We start from the raw sequence: 23,409 nt of genomic DNA, 5'->3' as shown, positions 1-23,409 counted from the left end.
TAACATCCACTCCTGTCTGAGTTTCCAACCTGCTGAGCTCCCCTGCATATTTCAGACTTGCCATCCCCCACAGTTGCATGAACCAATTCCTCAAAATAAATTTCTTTATATATCTCATCTATATCTATCTCTATAGCTGTCTATATTTACATGTCTTACAAATTTCTTAAATGAATCTTATAAATCTCTCTACTGTAATATATAATATAATGTTTTATATATTGGGAGATACAGAGAGGCATCGCCTATTAATTTTGCTTCTCTGAAGAATTACTGCAGCCCGTTTGTGTTCTGGGGCTCTGACTCAATGCAGGCATCTGTGTCCATCTGTGTATATAATGGGATTCCCGCATTATATATTTCTCCGGCCCTATATCTGAGGTATAATGTGCTTTGGTTTCTCTCTGCTCGAATGACTCTGATTTAAGTGTCTTAAGTATTTCTCACTTGGGCTCTGATAGGGCATGTCATGAGTTATCAGAATAAAAATAAGAAAGTCTCCAAAAAGTATTGGGACGAAGGCCCTCCACTATGAAAAGTCCACAAGAGATTCTGCGGGAAGGTCCTCCGAGGGCACGCGCGCAGTCCGTTGGTGGGTGGACAACGCTGACAACGGCCCCCCAAGGTCAGTCCCACCTATCCCTGCCAACCGACACTGTCCCTCCAGAAGGCCCTGTCATAAAACCACAAGCCCCACAAACATAGCAATTTTAAGCAAACACCTAGACGAAAGCCTGGAAAACCACCTGAGGTAAAACTGATACGCCAAGAGGCCAGGTCTGCGCCTGCGCCAGCCCAGGGCTCGCCACTCGCACCTGTGCAGTTGTTGCAGGGGGGGGTGGGCGGGGCGCTTCTGCCAAACGCTCCTAGGCGTTGGCTTTTCTCGCGCTGTTAGAGGAACGTTTTGTGAGAAGTGAGAGTTCTCGCGGGAACTGTGTTCAAAAAGCCCTGGCGCTTACAGGACTACTAGGTAAATGAATGGGAGGGCAACTCTCTGGCAGGCTGAGGTTAGCATCACAGATCTGGACGCCCAGACCTCTCAGCTCTTGCCAGCAGCTGGGGGAAGGAGTGAGGACGACAGAGGTAATGACTAGTGAGAGTGGAGAGGAGCAGTAGGCGGCGGGGAGCAGGGCTTGAGGAAGCCTGGGGCCTGGGTCTTGGCGGGGGCTTTGGCCAAACGCCTTCGATGCCAGAACCCTAAATTCTTATAAGCTGGCTTCCAGTCGGGCCCCAGTCTTCGGTTGGACGTTCTCGCTTCTCTGGGGAACTCTGGCTAAATATGGAAGGCCAGGAGGCTGCTGGGAGCCTCAGACTGATGGCCCCTGGAGGTGCGTTGTCCAGTACGATGGCCCCCTAGCCACTGTGGCAACCCGAATTAAATGTAAATTATACACTGGATTTTAAAGGTAGTATCCCACAAGAGCTGTATCTCTGGCAATTATTATGATTACGAGTTGAAATGATATTTTGGATGCATTGGGTCAAGTAAAACGTCAAGATGAATTTTGTCCTTTGTTTACTTTTTTAAAACGTTACTCAAAACTTTTAAATCATGAGTGTCTCCCTGCCCTATTTGTATTCCATCCATTATCATGTTTAATGTTCTCAATAAGCCTGTAAGATGGTCATTACGCTCCTTGTATTGAAGATGATGAAACAAGGCGTTAAGTTACTTGTCCAAATTCGTGCCACTAGTAAGGGATGGAGGTGGAAGGGCCCAGGCAGCTTTGACTTCTAGAGCTTCCTGTGTTCCAATGTTTTTTGTATGCTGTTTTTTTTTGGGGGGGGGCGGGTGGAGCGGTGTACCGGAGATAGAACTCTGGGGCCCTCAACCACTAAGCCACATCCTCAGCCCTGTTTTGTATTTTATTTAGAGATAGGATCTCACTGAATTGCTTAGGGACTCGCCGTTTCTAAGGCTGGCTTTGAACTTGGGATCCTCCTGACTCAGCCTCCCAAGTCACTGGGATTATAGGCGTGAGCCACTGCGCATGGCTTGTATGCTGTTTTGAGAGGCCAGACAGAAATGTGAGCACCAGGCTTTGGAAATGGACTCTGGTTCCCATCTCATTTAGGTCCTGAGTGACTGATAACCCTGAGCAAGTTACTTAACCTTTCTGTGCCACATTAAGATTGTATGTTTAAAATGTAAGTTCTTCTACACTATGAGATCTTTGAGAACATTGCTAAGAAAATGTACATAGATACCAAGCAAAATTTATGGCACATATTAGTTTTAGTTCATCCATGGCTAAAGGATAGGTTAACTCTTTGCAGGTTGATAGATTAATTCTTTTTTCACTCATTAGAGCTCAGCTGAAAAGTCACGTAATCAGGGAACTGTTCCCTCTTGTTATAGGCTTAGATACCACCTTAGTTACAGCTCTCCCTTTTGCACTTATCACACTTGTAACATTATAGTTTAGTTATTTGATTTGATGCCTTTCTACTAATGTACTATAAAATTCAAGAAGACAAAATATTTTCTAGTGTTTGGATCATTATTTTATCCTCAACACTAAGCGCATTGTCTGACATGTAATAAAATTCCAGCAAATTTTTTGAATGAATGAAAACTAATGTTTTGGCTTCCTTGTGTATTCCTTAATGGGAGGCCTTGAGGTTAACCTCATTTTTATTTTGATAGATGGAGATAATAATAATGGCTTAACATGGGCTCATGAAGAGCATTAAATGAGATGATGTATTTGAAGCACTTCTTTTAGCAGATGGTAAATCCCCAACAAATATAAGTTATTGTTAATAAAGCAACAGTTAGCTGGCTAGCTTCACTGTATATAGGTTTTGAAAAGGTCTTGCATTTTAAAGTAGTCTGCACTGGTTAGTTTATGGTATCTATTTTACCCTATTATAAAACCCTATATCTCCTACCTACTGATTCTCAGTTAAGAACTTTGTTTTCTAATTCAGTGATAAGTGAGGCATTTAAAAGGTCACACTAGGGTTGGGGATATAGCTCAGTGGTATAGCACTTGCCTAGCATGGGTCAGGCAGGCCCTGGGTTCAATCCCCAATACCCTGCTACCAAAACATAAATGAACAAAAAACCAACTAGGTTTACTTCAATATACTCCCTACTATATCTCCCTAGTTAATCAGTATCTATATTGTATGCTTTGTTTTCATTTCAGAGAAGATATCCATGCTACATTCTCAGTACATTAGACCTCATCCTCTAGTCAAGGACATCACTCTGGCAGTTCTCCAGTATCTCCTATGTCATCTTCTGTCATGAATTTATCCTAGGGTATACACACATATTGTTTTGTATCTTTAAAATAGTAAGTAAATTTGTCTCTACTTCCATTCCAGCTACTATCCTATTTGCTTTTTGAAGCAAAACTGTATTTTCTGTCACTTTTTCATCTCCTACCATTCTCTATCATACTCATTTCAAGTGGGCTTTTACCCCATCTTCCCACCAAAATTCTCTTGGGGTCACCAGTGACCTCCATAAATTCAAAATCCAGTGGCCAATTTGACTTAGCAGCAGCGTTTGATATGAGCTCTCCTACCTCCTTAATACACTTTGTTTATTGGCTTCTAAGACAGCACATGCTCTTGATTTCCTCCTTACCTCACTGTTAACTCCTGAATATACTTTACATCTTTTTCCTCACCTTCTAGTAGGGTTCAGTCCTTCGTCCTCTTCTCTTTGTTATGTTCATCCTCTGTTGATACTCAATCTGAAGGACTTGTGCTGATAACTTCCAAATTTATATCTCTAGCCTATACCCCTCTCCTACATATATATTCATTCAGCTGCCTGCTTGACATTTTTCATGCAAAACTTGAAATCCTGGTCCCCCTGGCCCCCCCAAAACTTTACATCAATATCTCAAATGAGGGCAACTCCATTCTGCTAGTTGCTCAGGGCAGAGCCTTGAAGGTATTTTTACTTTTTAAAGGCATTTTTTATTTTGCTATATTCCATATATAAGAAAATCATGTTGGCTTTACCTTTAAAATATAGGTAGAATCTGGGCATTTCTCACCTACTATGCCACCACCTAGCATGAGGCATTATCTCAGATGGTCTCTCTGCTTCCAATTTTGTTTCATCCTAACTATTCAACACAGCAGTGAAATGATTCTCTTTAAATTTTACCAAATTGTCTACTTCAGACTTTGAAGTGACTTCCCATTTTACACACGCTAGAAGCCAAACTCTTTATAATGGACTGATCTGCCGGCTCCTTTATTATCTGTGACGTAAATTCTAGCTCATATCTTGGACTCTTTTTCCATATTAGGGTTTCCCATCTGCCTGGAACATTTCTTCCACACAATGATGCATACCTATTTCCCATCTTTTGCCTCCTATTTACACCACCTATCTCTTTTGAGCTTTTGTTTTTCTTCCAATTCTATTTTCTAATGTATTTAATTTTTATGCTGTTACTTATTATTTTCCCCTCTTGGAATGTAAGTTTAATGAATGAGTAACTTTGCCAGTTTTGCGCCATAATGATCTGAAGTGCCCAGAATGAAGCCTAGCTAATGGGGCATTCAGTAAATGTTTGTTAAATGCATGATTCTATAAAATTAAGACATAGGGAATCATCTGATGCTCTATGAAAGCAAAGTCCAGTTTCAGTTTGGCTTAAAGGGACTAGGGCCAAAGAGGAAGGGACAATAAATGAGGTTAAGTTAAAGTACAGTTATCCTATGTATAAACTTGTAAGGCTTAGCCTGGAAATTGCTCTGAACATAGTTTCTATTTTACATACTCTGTTAAGAGTAATTAGAAAAATACTGTGAATCTGTTTCCAATGAAACAAATACATTAAGCAAAGTAGTACTACTATAAAAAAATAAGACAGGATATTCTTTACTTTATCTTGTGAGTCTGATTTAAAACTGTCTTTTTATACTCTTAAGTAGCAGTCATGCATGTATACCATAAAGTTTCTTGGTTTCTGTCATTGCTCTCTTTTTACTTTGATTATTTTGACAGTAACACAATTATGAGACTAATTCTACCTTAGTAATTATGGACATTTAACATATAACAATTGAACAATTGAATAGTTTCCTAATGTTGAGTTTCTTAGGAGCACAATTGAGTGTATTCTTTTTTTCTGTTCTTTTTGGTTTGGTCTCAACTCAAGTAAAAAAATTATCAGAACAATTTTTGCTCTTAGAACAAGAATGCAAATTTGACTCCTTACAAGTCAGGAATAAAATCTCAATATTATGTTTTTATATGATAGTAGCACTGGGGATACATGGTTCCTTTATTATTGGTTTTATTGTAGGGGGCTTTTTTGTTTAAGCTCAAAAAATTGTATTTTTTCTATTTATAATAGTCTAAAAACAGGAAAAGAACATGGAGGCAGATATTGCAGATCTTCGAAGCAAGCTCAAAGAGGATGAAAAAGAGCGACTAAAAGCTGCACAGTATGGTTTACAACTATTGGAGAGCCAAAGTGAATTGCAAAATCAATTAGATAAATGTCGTAATGAAATGATGACCATGACTGAGGTAAGACTATGGATTCCTCTGTTTGTGAGGGTGTGCTTAGCTATTGAAGGTTTATTTTGTCTAGCAGTAATTATTTTATTTTCTGAAGATCTAATTTCCTATCTATGCCATTTTCATTAAAGGTGAATAAGTTAATGAATTCCTGATATTCTTTCCAAAGCAGTGTCTTCTGAGTTTCAATTATGTTTACTCTTTCTACCACAATTTACCTACCATATTTATCACTAAGTTTTGTTTGTCCACACTCTTCATAGGTGACCTCACTTATTTTGGAGCTTTGAATATCATTTAAATGCCCCCAGTAGTTTAGTGACCTAAACTGTTTAATTAACAATTAATTAAGAGTTCAAGGGAGGAGCAATAGTTCTCCCTTGAACTCTTAATTAATGTATTCAATTGCCCACTTAAGAGTATCTCAAACTTGATATAAACAAACAGAATATTTAATTCCCTGTCTACTAATCAAACATTCTCTGTCTTTAGTTTATTTATTTAGTAAATTGAATGACATTCAGTTGCTTGACCCAAAGATCTAGAAGTCTCACATTTAGTCCACAAATTCTTAGGGACATGATTTATAAAACATCTATCTAGGCCACTGTCTTCTTTCTCCCAGCCTTCTAACCAGATTGCCTGCTCCATCATAGCCATTCAGATCATTCTTTCTCAATGTAGAATCATTCTTTCTCATGGAAAAGCACAAGAGATCATGTCATTTCCTTTCTCAATCTGCATAAGGCTTTCAATTGTATTTACAAAAGACAGTCTGAGGGTTTATACATCCCTATGTGATTTGACTTCTGCTGTCCTTCAAAAGCTATTGTGTTAGTGCAAGAATTTTTAGAGGAGAAATGTTTGGATTATGAGAGCTTTAACCTGATCTGTGGATTGATCCACTTAAATGGATTAACTGAGTAGTAACTTTAGGCAGGTAGAGTGTGACTAGAGGAGTTAAGTTACTGGAGGAGTGACTGGAATTTTGTCCCTGGTGAGCAGAGAGCTCTCTCTCTCTCTCTGCTTCCTGATTACCATTTTCTAAGCTATTTCCTCCCCCCTCTAAGCTACTTTCCTCCCCTCCCCCTTTCACTATGATATTCTACCTCACCTTGGGCCCAGAGCAATAGAGTTGGCCATCTGTGGATTGAGACCTGAAACCACGAACCCCAAGTAAACTTCTCCTTACATTGTTCTTGTTAGATCTTTTGGTCACCGAGACAAAAAAAAAAAAAAAAATAGCTGATGAAAACATACCCTTAGCAAATATTAAAAGAAAAAAAAAATCTAGTGTTTTCAATTCTAGGGCCTAATCCAAGGTTGCATGTTTTACCATGAAGTCTCTTCAATCTTCCTTAATCTGGAACAGTTTCTCTTTCTTTATTTTGACATTTTTGAAGAAAAATTTGTTTATATGACTTTATCTCTGTTTCTTCTAAAAACTATTAAAAGTATTATACTTTTAGCTAAATTTGCAGTGTGTCACTTGGCAGGTATATGTAGTCTATCCCTGGGGCTTTGTGCTTTGAAAATTGTGACCTTAAATTAGGAGGATTTTAAAAAGTGCAATCTCTGAAATTCTTTGCAAGTTTTTAAACATCTGCTTTTTTTCCAGTAAAGAAAATATTCAAAGAGTAAATCAGAATATTTAAAGCGTGGATACCAAAAATAACCTCAAGAATCTCCTCTCTTTTTTCGTATTTTTCCATTGTATAGCTTTGTCATACCAGAATTCAACCCCAAAAGCATTTGCTTCTCTCATTCTAAAAGCCAGGAGAGTGAAATCCTAAGACAGGTATAGTTGGGACTCAGAGATATGAGTGCGAGTTAGATCTGGATTCAGAATCTAGCTCTTGATTTACTTGCCGGTAGTACCTTGAGCCACTTTTCTTACCTGAGGAAGGACTGGTGGTTCTTGTACCTACTGCACTCAGGTAAGTGGGTGGATCTTTGAAGAGTATTTGTCAAAGGATGAGAGATTAACATGTGGCTGCTGCCACTGTTAATAAGCATACAGTAACCTAATTTGTTATGTAAGTAATAAGAATTTTTTCTTTCTTTAGAATTTATATGAAAGTATGGATTTAAAACCTTCAGGCAACTCTGGTGCTCTGGAAGATAACACCTATTATACAGATTTACTTCAGCTAAAGCTTGAGAACTTAAAGTAGGTGTCTGGGTTGGCAGATGGAAGTTAAAGACTTTTTATTTATTTTAATAGATGGTATTCAAATAATAACAAATTTTTAAGTTCAAATTGCCAAAAGAAATTTCCATAGAAAAGAAAGTCAATAACATGTCTTTGTGTAATACATGAGTTTTATGCAAGATTTAATAATTACTAATTACTGAAGAATACTTTCAGTAAATAATTTGTGTTTAGCTTTTTAGATTGGTAAGTAAAAAGGACTTTCATGTAGAAAATATTCTTATAATCCAAATTTCTCAAGAATAAGTATCTCATAACTTAAAGGGAATTTATGCATGAATCACCTTGGAATAATGTATGAATTTTGGCAGCGGGGGATGCTATTGTTAAACTTTAATTATTTGTTGTTTCTTTGTTACTAGAAATCCCAAAGAAATATATTTTTAACCAAGTGTTCAAATATAAAATTAGAGATTCATCCCACTAAGTTATTCACAAAATTATATATTAACATTCCTTGGTTCTTCTTTTCTGTTACTGTAGCAAAGAAAATGAAAGCAGCAAAAGTGAATTGTCCATACAGCGGAGGAAAGCATTGTTTGAGAGCCAGCGGAACCCTGGATATCGAGCAAAAACTTTTTGCAAATGAAAGATGCCTTCAGCTTGCAGAAAGTGAAAATATGAAACTGAGAGCTAAGCTAGATGAATTAAAGCTGAAGTATGAACCTGAAGGTATGCAAGTTTCGTATGTTTTTTTCTTTTAAGTCCTAAGTAGCACTGAGAAAGTGTATCAACATTTTTTTTCAAACTATAGCTTTTAGCAAATCTCATTACAAACCAATTTTGTGGTTATCAATCTGTAGTTAATAAGGGAAATTTACAACTGAAAAATTCAAAGGGAACTAGGTATGAATGAATGTGATATGTGGCTATTTTGGATGTCTAGGTTTCATCATACTGTCACTTGAGGCTTATCCACTTAAAATCGTAGCATATTGTCATACCAAAAAGTTAAATAAGCAGCTAATGTTGGAAGTTATCCTAATTCAGATTATTTATAGAAGATCTAAACACAGTTTAGGTTTAAGTGCTTGTGATTATTCTTCCGCCGATGAAAGTCTAGGAGGCATTGCAGGATTCAAACTCCTTTTGTGTTTGTCTGCCAGTATCCCATTGAGCAGAGTTGATTTATGTGGCCTTGCTGTCACAGCAAGGCAAGATTGAGAAAATTCAATCTTGATTCTCAGGGGCCATGTTCCAACTAAATATTGGGAATTCTATATTTTTTATTGACATATAATAATTGGACATTTATTATGTTTCTATTTATATATACATTGTGTAATGATTAAATGAAGGTAATTAGCATGTGATCACCTTAAATATTCATTCTTCATTGAGAACACTCAACTTCTACAAAATCAACCTGGTTTGGATTCCACAGATGAATAGGAATGTGTAGTGTTTTCCTTTTTGTGCCTGACTTATTTCATTTAACACAAGATCCTTAGGTCATTCAAGTTGTCACAAATGACAGGATTTCATACCTTTTTTATGAATGCATAGTATTCCATTACTTATACATATCACATTTTCTTTCTCCATTTATGGGAATTCAGATATCTGGAAAAACACACACACACACAAACACTTGGTATTGGGATTGCTGGGTCACATGTTAATTCTATTTTTAATTTTTGAGAAACTTCCATACTATTTTCCATAATGACTACTAATTTATATATCCACTCACAGTATATGAGAGTTCTCCATTCTCCATATCCTCACCAGAATTTTTTTTCTTTTTTTTTTTTTTTTAGATAATAGTTATTCTAACTTGGGTGAAATAGTTTCTCATTGTGGTTTTAATTTGCATTTTTCCTGATGTTTAGTGATTTAGTGGTGTTGAGAATTTTTTCGTAAACCTCTGTATTCTTTAGAAAAATGTCTGTTCAGGTCTTTTGCCCATATTTAAAATCAGATTATATTAAGGGTTTTGCTATTGAGTTCTTTTAGTTCCTTATAGATACTACATAGTAATGCTTTGTCAGCTGTATAATTTGCAAGCAGTTTCTTCTATTCTGTAGTTTTTCTTCACTTTGTTGATTGTTTCCCTTGCTATAGAAACTTTTAGTTTGATATTATCTGGTTTGCTTGTTTTTGCTTTTGTTTCTCTTGCTTTTAAGGGATTGTCTAAAAAACATTTGCCCAGACCGAGGTCATGTAGCATTTCCCTATGTTTTCTTCAAGTAATTTTATAGTTTTTAGTTGATTTTTGTATATGATAAGAGAGAAGTCTGGCACAAAAAGACAAACACTACATGATCCTATTCATCTGTGAAATTTAAAAAAGGTTGATTTTGTAGAAGTTGAGAATGTTCTCAATGAAGAAATAATGAATATTCATGGTTCTACATGTGGAGATCCAGTTTTCTCAGGACCATTTATTAAAGGACTGTCCTTTCCCCAGTATGTGTTCTGAGCTCCATTGCTCTCTTCACTGTTTTTGTGCCCGTATCATGCTATTTTGGTCAGTTTAGCACTGTAGTATATTTTGAAGTCAGGTACTAGGATTGGTCTAGTTTTGTTCTTTCTGCTCTTTGACTATTTGAAATTTTATTGTTTAAGACAGGTTAGGATTATTTTTTTCTTATTCTGTAAAGAAAATTATGGAATTTTGATGAGGATTGCATTGAATTTGTAGATTGCTTTGGGTAGAATGAATATTTTAACAATATTAATTCTTCTAGTTCATGAATATGAGATATCTTGCCATGTTTTTCTGTCTTTTCAATTTTCACCAGTGTTATATGGTTTTCACTATAGAGCTCATTCATCTCCTTGATTAAATTTTTTCCTAGGTATTTTATTTCACTTTTTTTAAAAAACCATAGCTTTTATGAATGGGATTACTTTCCTTATTTCTTTTTCAGATAATTTGCTATTTTTGAATGGAAACACTACTGACTTTTATATATTGGCTTTAGTATCTTATATCTTTACTGTATTTATTAGTTCTAATAGTTTTTAAGTAGAGTATTCAGAATTTTCTGTAAAAGATTGTATTATCTGAAAACAGGGACGGTTTCCTTTACAATTCGGCTGCCTATTATTTCTTCCTTTTATCTAATTTCTCTGGCTAGGACTTCAAGTTCTGTGTTGAGTCATAACAGTGAATGCTGGTGGCATCCTTGTCTTGTTCAAGATCCTAAAGGAAACACTTTGATTTTGACCCTGTTGAGTATGATATCTGTGGGTTTATCATCTATGGCCTTTAATATACTGAGATGTATTTCTTCTATGCCTAATTTATTTAGAGTTTTTATCAAAAAAGGATGTTAAGTTTTATCAATTTTTTTTCTGTTGAAATGGTCCTATGGTGTTTGTCCTTTTGTCTGAAATGTGATATATCAGCTTGTTGATTTGTATTTTAAGCCATTCTTTGATCCTAGGGTGAATTCCATTTGATCATGATATTTAATTATTTTGATATGCTGTTGCCTTCTGCTTTCCAGAATTTTTTATTTTCAGGTTTTCCAATTTGTTTGTATTTACTAGTTCTTAAAATTCTTTGTTTCTGTGAGGTCAGTTAAGGTTTCCCTTTTCACCTCTGATTTTTTAAAATTTATTTGAGTTTTTTTTTTTTTTTTGGTCTGGCTAAAGATTTATTCATTTTGTTTATCTTTTCAAAAACCAATTATTCATTTATCTTTTATTTTCTTTTTTCCTCTATTTTGGTTATTTGTGCTCTGATCCTTACCATTTCTTCCTTCTACTAATTTTGGTCTTTTTTTTCTTATTTTTTTCTAGTTTATTGAGATGAGACATTGAGATCTTTCTTCTTTTTTTAAAAAAATTTTAAATTTTTTTTGAACCTTTATTTTGTTTATATGCAGGGCTGAGGATTGAACCCAGTGCATCTTACGTGCTAGGCAAGCACTCCACCACTAAGCTGTTCTCTTCCTTCTTTTTTTGAAGTAGGAGTTTATTGCTATAAACTTCCTTCTTAGAATTGCTTTTGCTGAAAGCATAAAGTTTTGGCATATTTGGTATATTTTCATTTTTACTTGTGAAAAGAAATATTTTAATTTCCTCATTGACTTATTGGTTGCTTCTAAGTATGTTTAAGTTTTACATCTTTGTACAGTTTCTGATGTTCTCTTTTGTGGCCTGACATGATACCCTTGAGAACATTTCATGTGCAGTTGAGAGGAATGTGCTGCAGCTGGTGCATGGAAAGGTCTGTAACTTCTGTTAGCTCCATTTGGTCTAGAGTACAGTTTAAAATCTGATGTTTCTCTGCTAGTTTTCTGGCTAGATGCTCTTCCATTGCTAGAAGTGGGCTGTTAAAGTACCTTATCACCACAAAAAAATTGCTGCCTATTGATTTACATTTAATAATGCTTGCTTTATGTATTTAGACATATTTACAATTGTTGTATACTCTTTTTTTGTTCTGTAATGGCCTTGTCTCCTTAGTTTTTGACTTGAAGCATATTTTATTTAAGTATAACCACTCCTACTCTCTTTTGGTTTCCATTTCAATGGAATATCTTTTTCCATTTGTTCACAATCTATCTATTCCTTACAAGTGAGTGTCTTGTAGGCAGCAGAGTCAGATTTGGGTACTGTCATGTAATTACTTGTTTTCTGGTTGTTTTGTACATCTTTGTTCTTATCTTCCTGTCTTCCTTTGTTAAGTGATTTTTTTTTCCTATCAGCATGTTTTGATCCCATGTTTTTTTTATTTTCAGTGTATCTATTTAAGGTTTTTGCTCTGTGGTTACCATGAGGCTTTCACAGAACATCTTATAATTACAACAGGTTATTTTGAGCTGCAACAACTTAATTTCAAAAGCAAAAAAGAAAAAAAAGCCTTCTACTTTTCAACTCCATTTCTCTCCCATATTTTGAGTTTTTGATGTTAAAATTTACATCTTTTTATATTACATATCCCTTAGCAGATTACTGTATTTGTATTAGTTTTGTCCTTTAGGCTTCTTACTAAGGATATAAATGGTTTACATCCCCTAATTCCCGTGTTATTTTGGATGTATCTGAATGCTCACTTTTACTTGTGGGTTTTTATACCTTCAGATGTTTTCATATTAGACATTTTCATCTTTTTTTTCTCTTTGCATTTGAAGAACTCCCTTCAGCCTTTCTTGTAAGATAGTCTGTTGCCATGAGTGCATTCAGGTTTTGTCTGGGAAGGTCTGTCTTCCCTTTACTTCTGAAGAAGCTTTGGTGGGTACATTATTCTTGGTTGGCAGATGTTTTTCCTTCAGCAGTTTGGATATCAGCTCATTCCCTTATGTCCTTTGGGTTTTTGCTGAGAAGTCCACCAGTCATATTAGAATTCCCTTCTGTGTCACTTTCTTCTTTCTTTCCTCTTGCTGCTTTCATAGTCCTCTTTGTCTTTGACCTTTGAGAGTTATTTGGGTTGAATCTGATTGGCAACCTTTGATTATCCTGTAATTGGGTGTTTGTATCTTAGATTTGGATAAACTTAATTCTAACCTTTTGTCATTCTCTAGATCCTCTTGGACACCAATGACATAGATTTGCTGTTTTAATGGTGTCCCAGAGATCTCATGAATTTTCTTCATTCTTTCTCATTCTTTTTTCTCCTCTGTTTTCAAATAGCCTGTTATCAAGCTCACCAATTCTTTCCTCTTCTTGATCAGTTCTGCTATTAATGCCCACCAGTGGCTTTTTTATTTCATTTATTTATCAGCTCCAGAATTTGATTTTTTAAAATTATTTCAATCTGTTAAATGTCTCCTTATAAATTTTTCTTAATTGGTCCTCTGTTTTCTTGAAGTTTCTTGAGTTTTTTTTAAACCAGATATTTTAAATTCTTTGTCTGCCAAATCATGCATATGAATGTCTTTTGGGTTTATCTTTGGCAATATGTTTTGTCTATTTGATAAAGACATCTTTCCTTGGCTCTTCTTAGTTATTGTAACATATATCTTTGTCTCTTCATTGATGAATTAGGTATCTCTTTTTTTTTTTCCAATCTGGACTTGTTTGTGACTATTCTACTCCAGTAGGCTTGTTTAGACATTTTTAGCAGACTGCCTATGGTATTCCATTTCAGCATTAGAGGGCACCCTGAGCTCAGGTTAGATGGAGGTTTTTTGACAACTCTGCTGCTAGTGCAGCTTCCAACCTGGATGGACCCATGGGAGATTCATGGAGTACACTCAAGGCATGTGGGAGAGCCAGTCAGGCTCTTGAGTCCAGAGGATCTATGAACCCCTCCTCCAGCAGTAAACATTTCTAAACATTCTGTCTGCTAGCATGTCTCCTCTGGCAGGGATGGAGGGCCAGTGCCAAGTTTTGTGTGCTAGTTCGAGCCCTACTTCTCCTTCATTCTAGCTGGTCTCAGGAGCATCCCATGGAGTATTCTCAGTGCTTGCTGTGAGCCCATGCAGTGAGACTCCCACAGAGGGACTCTGGTGGTGAGGAAGTCAAATATCTTTTTTTTTTTTTTGCTTACTTTTTTTAGTATATACACTGAGTTCTGGGGGCTTTCTGCAGGTGGTACCATGAAAGCTTGGGGACAAAGTGTTGCAGTAACAGGGAACCTTTCCCCTTGTGGGATTCACAGTCTAACTTACCTTTTCTAGTTTTCTTAGTTCTTGTGAATGTATTTTTGTGGCATATAGTTATTTAGCTTGGTCGTTCTGTAGGGGATTTATCACTGGAGATTTCTACCCGACCTCTTCTCTTACAGTTCTAGCCTTTAAGGAAAAATGTTTGGACAGTTATTAGAGCAAGTCACATCACCGAGAAAAAATAGCCCAATACACCCTCTGCCTCTTGTATACTACAAAAAATGAACTTTACTATGTATAAATTTTAAAATAAAAGGGCAAATGTAAAGAAGTCCATGAATGTGATGGTCCTAACTCCCTCCCCTCCCCAAAAGGTATTGTCAACATGTTTTAGGTTAAGGATTCTCAACGGGTTTCTGCCCCCGCCCTGTTGACAGGCTGAACTCTGTTCATTGTGGTCAATAGTGGGGAAAATGTAAACAATGAGAAGTTTTTTATATTGTTTTAAAAGACTTCTCTTTCTTTTGTCCTTTTTCTCTTCCCTGATCCTAGTAAGCTCCTGTGAGTAAAAATTACCCATTTGGAATTTCAGGGGTAGTGTGCTGAACTGAACACAGCAAAGGGACAGGAGGATGGTTAGTAAATCCAGATGATCTGGGTTTCAGAGGAGCAGCAAGGGTTATCCAATATTTAGAGTTTGACCTGTTCTTTTCATTTAATCCTTGTAACAGACAAAGCAAAGTAAGTATTTTTAATCCGCATTTTGCAGATTTAGAAACCTTAAAATGTAGGATGATTAAATACTTTCCTAAGGTCATCCAGCTGCTAAGTGCCAGACTTGACCCTAAACTCCCTGACTGTTTGCCACTGCATCTTTATCTCCATGGCACCAAGGTCACCCTTAGGAACCATCTCCCCTTAGAATTTTTTATCAAAATACCACAAAAGAACATTTTATTCATTCCTAGAATTCCTGTATTGAGTTCCCAAGGAAAAATTTATGCTCAAAATAATCTATAAAAGCTTTTATTAATGCAGTCTATGAAAAAGAAAGAAAAAGAAATAGATTTCAGTGAGGTGATGAGTGGATTTTGAAAGAATAGAAAAAAGGAAAAGACTTTATGTATAACCGCTCTCCCTTGGTCTGTCTTTTGTTTATTGACTGGATTTTTCTAATGGTTTTCATTCTCAGAGAAAATCAAAGTTCCTATACTCAAAAAGAGGTGGGAGGTGCTACCTCTGGATTTGACCCCTGCTGAAGACGAATGTGCCAGTGGTGCTGCCTGGGAAGGAACTTCTAGATTCCCACCTCACAAGGAGACACAGTCCTGTCCTAACCCTTCAGAAGGTGACTTGCAGTTAGAAAAGTCAGTATCTGCAAACACTCCCTCTGCCCCTCTCTCTCCTCACAAAAATCTGCCCGTGGATGTGCAGCAGCCAAAGAAGGAGAAGAAATGTGTGAAGCTTGCTCAAGCCTTAAGTGAAAAAAGTGAGAACATGCCTGGCTCTCTCAGGTCAGTGTCCTCTTTTCATGTCAGCCAGCAGCCCTCCCTTTCTCTCCCTTCTCGCTGCATGAGCTATGCTCTTTGTCTCTTTATCTGTCTTCTCAATATTGCATGCAGTCTAATCCCCTAGTTTCATCTGCTTGCCTTCAACTTCTCTAAAACTTTGAGAAAGACAAAAATGATTGCAAGGGGAAAGGACTCCTGAAGAAGGGAGTCATTAGAAAGCCACACATCTCTCTTGTTGGTTTGAATAAATGTGCTATTACTTTTCTCCTGGTAAAGGAGTAGCCATGAAGGAACAATCAACTTACCTTCTCAAAGGTTTTACAGTAGTCTGAAGACAGTTTAGTTAAGAAAATGTAGGTGAAGTTTTCTATGGCTTTTGATGATGTTTATACCAGTCCTTCAGACATTACTTTTAATTATTTTGACATTTTTAAATATCCAAGGTAATTTGTTTCCATTTTTTCTAAAACATCAAAGCCTCCAATTTCTGCATAATTGAATTTGTGACTTAAAAGAGAAAGTGTCAGATATGTGTATCTGAAGGACTAGTTGAAGGGCCTTGTCCTTTAAAAGAAATAGAAGTGAGAAGGTAAGAGCAAGTGAACAGAGGGAAGAGGATGTAACTGGCTGCAGCTGGAGTACTGGGCATGCACAGCAGGATCTGGGTAGGATAAACAGAAGTGAGTGAGGGAAATGGAGGGGAAATCAAGATGAAGGTTGTGTAATGCAATGGCAGGTATATTAAAAATAAATATTTTTAGACATGTAAAATTCAAACTTGTTTCTGTGAAAGTAGCCAGCTTGGGTTGTCTCCAATGAAGTGAGGTTTTTAAGGTGCTACTAGGGCTACTTTGTTATTAGAAAGAAGGGAACAGAGTCAGGCATTTTCTGTGTGCATTTGATCGAAAAAGTAAAACAGTCCATCGTATGTAAAAGAACTTCCTTGTATGTTTTATCTGATTTTTCTTTAAATTTTCAGTGCTTCTAAATGTACTCAACAATGATAAAACTCAAGATGCTGTTGTTATTGTAAGGAAAACTAATTAATTATTTCCTTCCTTGAGTTTTTTTATAATGTTGTAAGTCACATAAAATAAGAGCTTGATATTCTTGAGGAAATGACAAATGGATGCTACCTGACAGTACCCATAGTGTTAACTGTTCTGCAGGCTGTGCATGTGTGTGTGTTGCTCACTGTGGGAGTGTGCATATGGCCAGTGCGGGTTTGCGTGGCTCATGGTGTGGGTGTGTGTGTGGCCTGTATGGTCTTCCAGAGGTGGATTTCCAGAACCGATCAGTGCATATCTTGCCAGCTATGTTGCCTTCATTTCTTCTTCTGCTTTTTTGTGCTTGAAAAAAATATTGCTTCAATGTATCTAATTAAATTGTTTGACTCAAATTGCATATTGGAAACTATTTGCCTTGCTAGTTAAACAAAAACAAATAAAATACCACAAAACACTTTATTTTTATTTATTTATTTTTTTGCATGTGTGTGAGTCCATCTGCTCACTGCAGACATTTCCAACCTTGTGTCTTGCATGCTTAACTTAGATACACAATCTGAAGATGATTTTATAACAAGTGGCTTTTATTTGAAACTTCACTGTTGCATGCTTTATAAATTTAATTGATGCGCTTCTTTAAAGTGTTCGCAGGCCTATTTTATTATCTCCCCACTGTTTATATTTTCCTTTAACTATTCTCCTAGTTGAAACTCAGTTTGAGTGTGTTTTCATTGTCTGAGACAGACATCTGTGCAGCCAGGATCCCATGGTGTTTTCATCTTGTGCATGGGCCTCTTGTGTGTCATGTTATCTTTAAAATACTGCTCCAGCATTTCAATTTTTGTGTTATGTGTACTTATCATGATAGATATCTCATAAGATTTAATTCTTTAATCTAGGCCTTAACAGGCCTTTTTTATCAACCTTAACATATTTACTAGACATTTAAAAATCAAGTCTATTGATAAGAATAATTCATTTCAAGAGTCATTTAGTATTTTAATGGTACTGGAGTCGACTAATATTTTTCTTATTAAAAAAAATAGCACCATTCCTCCTTAGAGACTCAATATATTACGGGTTTGTTTCTCTATTTTTTTTCCTTAACTACATTTGAATTCAGAGTGAATGCTTTAATGCCTGTAGGTTAGCCGCTGAGTCAATGCTTCAAACAGACGTTAATGAAAGGAAAGAACCTGCAAGCAAATTGGAAAAAGAACCTTGTAAGAAATCACACCCTATTGTATACGTGTCCTCCAAATCCACTCCGGAGACCCAGTGTCCTCAGCAGTAAGGACTTCTCTCTTATCAGAGGGAAGTACTACTTGCCCTGAGGTTACTGAGGAGTTTAGTTAAGAGCCAGAGTGGTACCAGAGTTCCAAATACTCATGTCTCCTCATTGTATCAAGAGCCGGCATTTCCATGCTTCTCAACCAGGCTTTCAATTTTGATTGTGATCCTAAGGAGAGTTTCTTAAGTGATGACCCTTCATGGATCTTCTGTGATTCACACTGAATAAACTGTTAACGGAAGGAAGACTATACTTAACTTAAATCTACATGCAGTATAGTGTCTGGATTTTTTTCAAGTGAAGTGAATATTTTAACCTACCTTCAGAGCCATATATTCAGAGAATGAACTAATATACTATTATATTTTTGTATGTAATCTTTTTATGAACTTAGTTTTTCGTTGTATTGTAAAAATAGGAAATTTGATTTGAAAATATATATTGTTATAGATTTTGTCAGTGTTTAAAGCACCTATATGTATCTTTATTTATGTTCACTTTATGACTGAAGCATATGAGACAAATAATTTTAAAATATGAAATAAAATTGCAACAATTTCTCCTCTTTGTGTTTTCTTATTCTGTGTGGATAACAGGATATTATCAAAAAAGAATAAAGGTGTGGTCAAAAAAAGAAACTTCAGGGATTCTCAATTCCTTGATACCTATGATCTTACATATAAATATATGTATGTTATATATAACTTTATATTTTGTGAATATATACCTATATGTTAAGATTTAATGCTAAGCTTTCTAAATGAATATAGATTGGTTCATAGCAATTTCATGTATATTTTCTATAGGTGGGTGAATTAGGGTTCTTCCATGTACATATACCTACATATTTTCACATTCATTCATATTCACAAGCATTTCTGAATCCAATGTACTGAATAAGAAATGTTTCATTTAGTAAATTAAGTCTGAATAGAAATCTAGGAGCAACACACAAAGAGTTTGGGAAATGTTTTTTACAAAGAGACTTGCACAAATATTTAAAGAAATTAAGCAGCCAATTGAAGGTTGAAGAACTGGGTCAACAAGGTAATCTCATACATTGAGGCTCTGCCTTTATCCCTAGAAACTGAGGCAATTCTGTTGATCTTGAATCTTCTAGGAATATATTGAAAAATCACTGCTGTAGATGATGGGAAACAAATAATGGATATAAACAAAATAGTGTCCTCACTCAATTTATTTTAGTAAAAGATTTGTGAAGTCATAATGGAAAATGGATTTAGAAAAAGCTAAGAATGGAGGCCAGAAATGGCAAGGTTTGTCATTGGATAGTACAGTTAAATACACAATGAGACTGAGGCAGTAGGTGAGTAATATAAAATGAGAGTTGGATTTGAGATACAGTTTAAAAGGAACAGAATGGTCAATAAGTGTTGAAAATGAGATGTGGGACTCAGATATTAGTGGATAAATGGTGGTGGTAATAGAATGTAGGAGTTGAGGGATTCAGTTCTAGTGGACACTTTTACTCAAGTACATGCAGGGAGCTGGGCAAAATGGCGCACACCTATAATCCCAGCTGCTCAGGAAGCTAAGACAGAAGGATTATAAGACACCGTCTCAAAAATTAAAGGAGCTTGGGATGTACCTCAGTGGTAGAGCACCCATAGTGTGTATGATTTGCAAAAGTAAGTTTTTTTATTGAAACTTAATTTTGAAAGGAAAGTGTGAACTAACATATAGCCTTGTTCTAACAGGCACATTTCTCCCTCATCATTACTCCAAAAAGTAGCCTTGGTTTATTCACTATTAGACAGAACGTGGAGTACAGATGGCAAAACTATTTTTTCTCCTTGAGAAAGGTGTTAGTAGAAGGGAATAATGTTTGATTTGCTAGATATTTTATGTTCTGCTTCTCTTAGCATAATAATAAGATTGTAGCATTCTAGGATATCTGAACCCAAATCTCAACTTCTCAGCATAAAGTTAGACTTGGGCAACTTTGTCTCTGGGAACAGTTGCTTTGGGTATTGCTTTTTTTTTTTAATAGTTGTAAGTTTTTTTTAATAGTTGCATTACATTTATTTTATTTGTTTATGTGGTGCTGAGGATCAAACCCAGCACCTCCTCACGTGCTAGGCAAGCATTCTACCACTGAACTATAACCAGAGCTCCTGTGTATTGCTTTTTTAATATTTTATTTTTTATAATTATTTATAATATGTAGATCCATAATCTACAAAATAAAATATATTTATAAGAAAGGTTGCTTTTATCCTTGTGTATGACTTACTTTTTCTCCCCTAACTTTTATGTAGACAAAATAGGTAGATAAACTTTTCACCTCCTTTCTTAGATTAAAAATAGAATACTGAGAGATGTCAGAGAAAAATGGTGTACAGGGAGCTTCAATGGACCACCCGTTCCTCTACAAAATTAGCCAATTAACTAAGGAATTGTAGAAAGCATAATGTGACTGCAGGAACTCTGGAGATTGATCAAGAATGTATAGCAGTGAGGGAACAGTCAAGAAAAAAATCAGCCTGAGTGTCGGCATTGAAGGAGATCTCTGATGATCACTAGCAATTACACAGCACATGCTTAAACCACCAGTGGGGTCAAAGAATCACAAAGAAAATACTTTTAAAGACGAATTTTAAATACTTAAGATGAATGAAAGTGAAAATGTAATAGAACTTAGAAGGAGATGTAGCAAAGTCAGAAGGACTCAGCAGGAAATTTATGTCTGTAAATTCCTGTGTTTAAAAAGGATCTCAGGCCAATAACTCAACTTTAAGGAATTAGAAAAAAGAAGATTGAATCCAAAGCTAGGAGGAAAGAAAAAATCAGAGACAATACAAAAATAATAAGATATATGTATGGAAACAAAACGTTCATTCTTTGAAAAAAAATCAATAAAATTGGCAGACTCAATTAGACAAACCAATGGAAAAGAAGAAAAGACTCTAATTGATGAAATTAGAAATGAAATTGAGGCAATACTAACCATTTTATAGACATAAAAATCATAAAAAAATACTGTAAACAGTTATTAATTAGATATATCAATGAAGTTGTCAAATTCCTAGAAAAAAAAACTACCAAAATCTAAGAAGAAAAAAAATTATAATGTGGCATAACAAAAAAGAGATTGTAACAGTCAATAGTTTAAATAATAATTTTAAAAATAAATAATATTTTTTAAAAAACTTTCAGAATAAGATTCTGGGACCTACTGGCTTCACGAGCAAACTCTATTAAATGTTTTCCAAACCTTGCCAAAAAAGTAGAAGATCATTTCCTGACTCATTCTTTTAGGAGAGTATTAGCCTTATACCAAAACCAAAGAAAAACTTTAGAAGAAAACTATAGACCAATATCAATGATGACTGTGGCTGCAGAACTCTGTAAGGTAAAGGAATAGATACCATGGCTGTCAGGGCTTGCATCTGAATTGCCCCCCAAAGGCTCATGGGTTGAAGACTGTCCCCAGTGCAGATGTGGGTCTTTGGGGAAGTAATTGGATCGGGAGAATCCTGACCTTTTATATGGGTTAATCCATAAATCCATAGCTGAATGGGTTATTGGACAGTGGTGGGACCTAGTTGGAGGAAGTAGGTCCTTGGCAGTGTGCCATTGAGGGCTGTATCTTGTCCAGGGCCTCTTCCTCCCTCTGTGTTTCCCAGCTGCCATGAGGTGAGCAGCTTTGCTGTGTCATACCTTTCTGCCATGAAACTCTACCTCACCACAGGCCCAGAACAATGTAGCTAGCTGACCATGGACTAAAACATCTGAAACTGAGCCAAAGTGACACTCTTCCCCCAAGTTCTATTTTGTCAGAGCAATGAAAATCTGACTAACACAATGACCAAGTAGGATTTGTTCCAGGAATTCAGATTGGATTAAAGTGAAAATCAATGTAATATAAATTGAAAGCTACCCCATGTTTAGGAATTGAAAAGCTCAATATTGTTAAGATGGCAGTACTCACTGTCTTAGTCAGTTTGGGCTACTGAATCCTAGGTGGTTCAAGCAACATTTTTCACACTTCTGAATGCTTGGAAGTTCAAGACAAAGATACTAATAGATGCAATGTCATGAGGCCCCACTTTCTGGTGTGCAGAGCAATCATTGTATATTCTCATATGGTGAAGAACAGAGAAAGTAAGTGCATGTCTCTTTATAAGGTCACTAGTCCCATTCATGAGGACTCTACCCTCATGACCTTATTACCTCTTGAAGCACCCCCCGCCCCGTACCATGGCAGTAGGGGTTAGCATTTCAACATAGGACTGGGGAGAGGGCACATTTGGTCCATAAGATGACCCAAGTGATCTGCAGAATCAATGCAATTCCTATCAAAATCCCAATGGCCATTTTTTTTGCAGAAAAGCTAATTCTAAAATTTAAGTGGAATTGAATGGCATCCCAATAGCTAAATTCAACTTTAAAAAGAAGAAAGTTGGAGGTCTTTCACAAATTTCCATTTCAAAACTCACTGTAGAATTGCAGGAAACAAGATACATGCTGCAATGTAGATGAACCTTGAGAACTGGCACAAAAGACATTTGTTTTATAATTCCATTTGTGTGACATATCTAGATAGGCTCATCCATAGACAGAAGAGCTTCCTGGTTGGCAGAGACAGAGAGGAGAAGAGAAAAGGGAAAAACTGCTTGATGGACACAATTTTAATTTGAAATGAAGAAAATGTTTTAACTAGATGGTGGTGATGGTTTTGCAACATTGAATGTACTTAATTCCACTGAACTGGACACCTTAAAACAGTTAAAATGATGACTTTTATGCTATGTCACAGAAAAATTTCTAAAATCTTGTAGAAAGCAGCTTTCAGAATGTATAATGTGCAAAAAGAAATGCCTCAAATTATCAGTTTAAACTTTGAGGAAAGTAAAAGAAAATCTAGCAATTAAAGCTTTATATTTTCTTATGAGAAAGAAAGTACATTAATAAGAAGAAATCAATGAAATAGTGTATAAGTATGTAGTAGAGAATCCACAAAGCCAAAAATTGATTATCTAAAAAGATTATAAAACTGATAAAATCCAAACCAGATTTATGAAGTCAAAAAGAAAATACAAATTAATAATATCAGGAATAAAGAAAATACATTACAGAACTTACTGATTTTTAAAAGATAACAGGTGGATGATCAGGTTACACCAACAAATCTGACAATCAAGATAAACTGATTAAATTTTTTGAAAAACACTTATTTTAAAAAAACATTAAGAAATAAAATTTGAATTACCTAATATTAAATTGTCATTTTAACTAAATGCTTTTCCATAAAGAAAACTCTAGGCTCAAAACTTGAATGCATTCTTCTAATCATTTAAAAAACAGCACCAACCTTAAAATTATTATTATTTTTTTATGTTTATTATTGGTAGTTGCGAGGGGTGC

The 23,409-nt window shown here is 35.7% G+C and overlaps 1 protein-coding gene and 1 pseudogene across 1 annotated transcript; both read left to right on the top strand.

Annotated features, from left to right (window-relative positions):
- Positions 1-952: 952 nt before the first annotated feature.
- LOC144374404 (protein Spindly-like) lies at positions 953-8,380 on the top strand. The gene is made up of 4 exons (XM_078037247.1): positions 953-1,083; positions 5,331-5,506; positions 7,564-7,667; positions 8,193-8,380. Exons 2-4 carry the CDS (start codon positions 5,351-5,353, stop codon positions 8,296-8,298), a joined length of 366 nt encoding a protein of 121 aa, XP_077893373.1. The 5' UTR covers positions 953-1,083; positions 5,331-5,350; the 3' UTR covers positions 8,299-8,380.
- LOC144374385 (protein Spindly-like) lies at positions 8,330-17,208 on the top strand (annotated as a pseudogene).
- The last annotated feature ends 6,201 nt before the right edge of the window (positions 17,209-23,409 follow it).

Source organism: Ictidomys tridecemlineatus, unplaced genomic scaffold (assembly GCF_052094955.1).
Source record: "Ictidomys tridecemlineatus isolate mIctTri1 unplaced genomic scaffold, mIctTri1.hap1 Scaffold_67, whole genome shotgun sequence".
NCBI classification, from domain to species: Eukaryota; Metazoa; Chordata; class Mammalia; order Rodentia; family Sciuridae; genus Ictidomys; species Ictidomys tridecemlineatus.
Note: the sequence above shows the minus strand (reverse complement) of the source record. Positions and strands in the feature narration are given on the sequence as shown.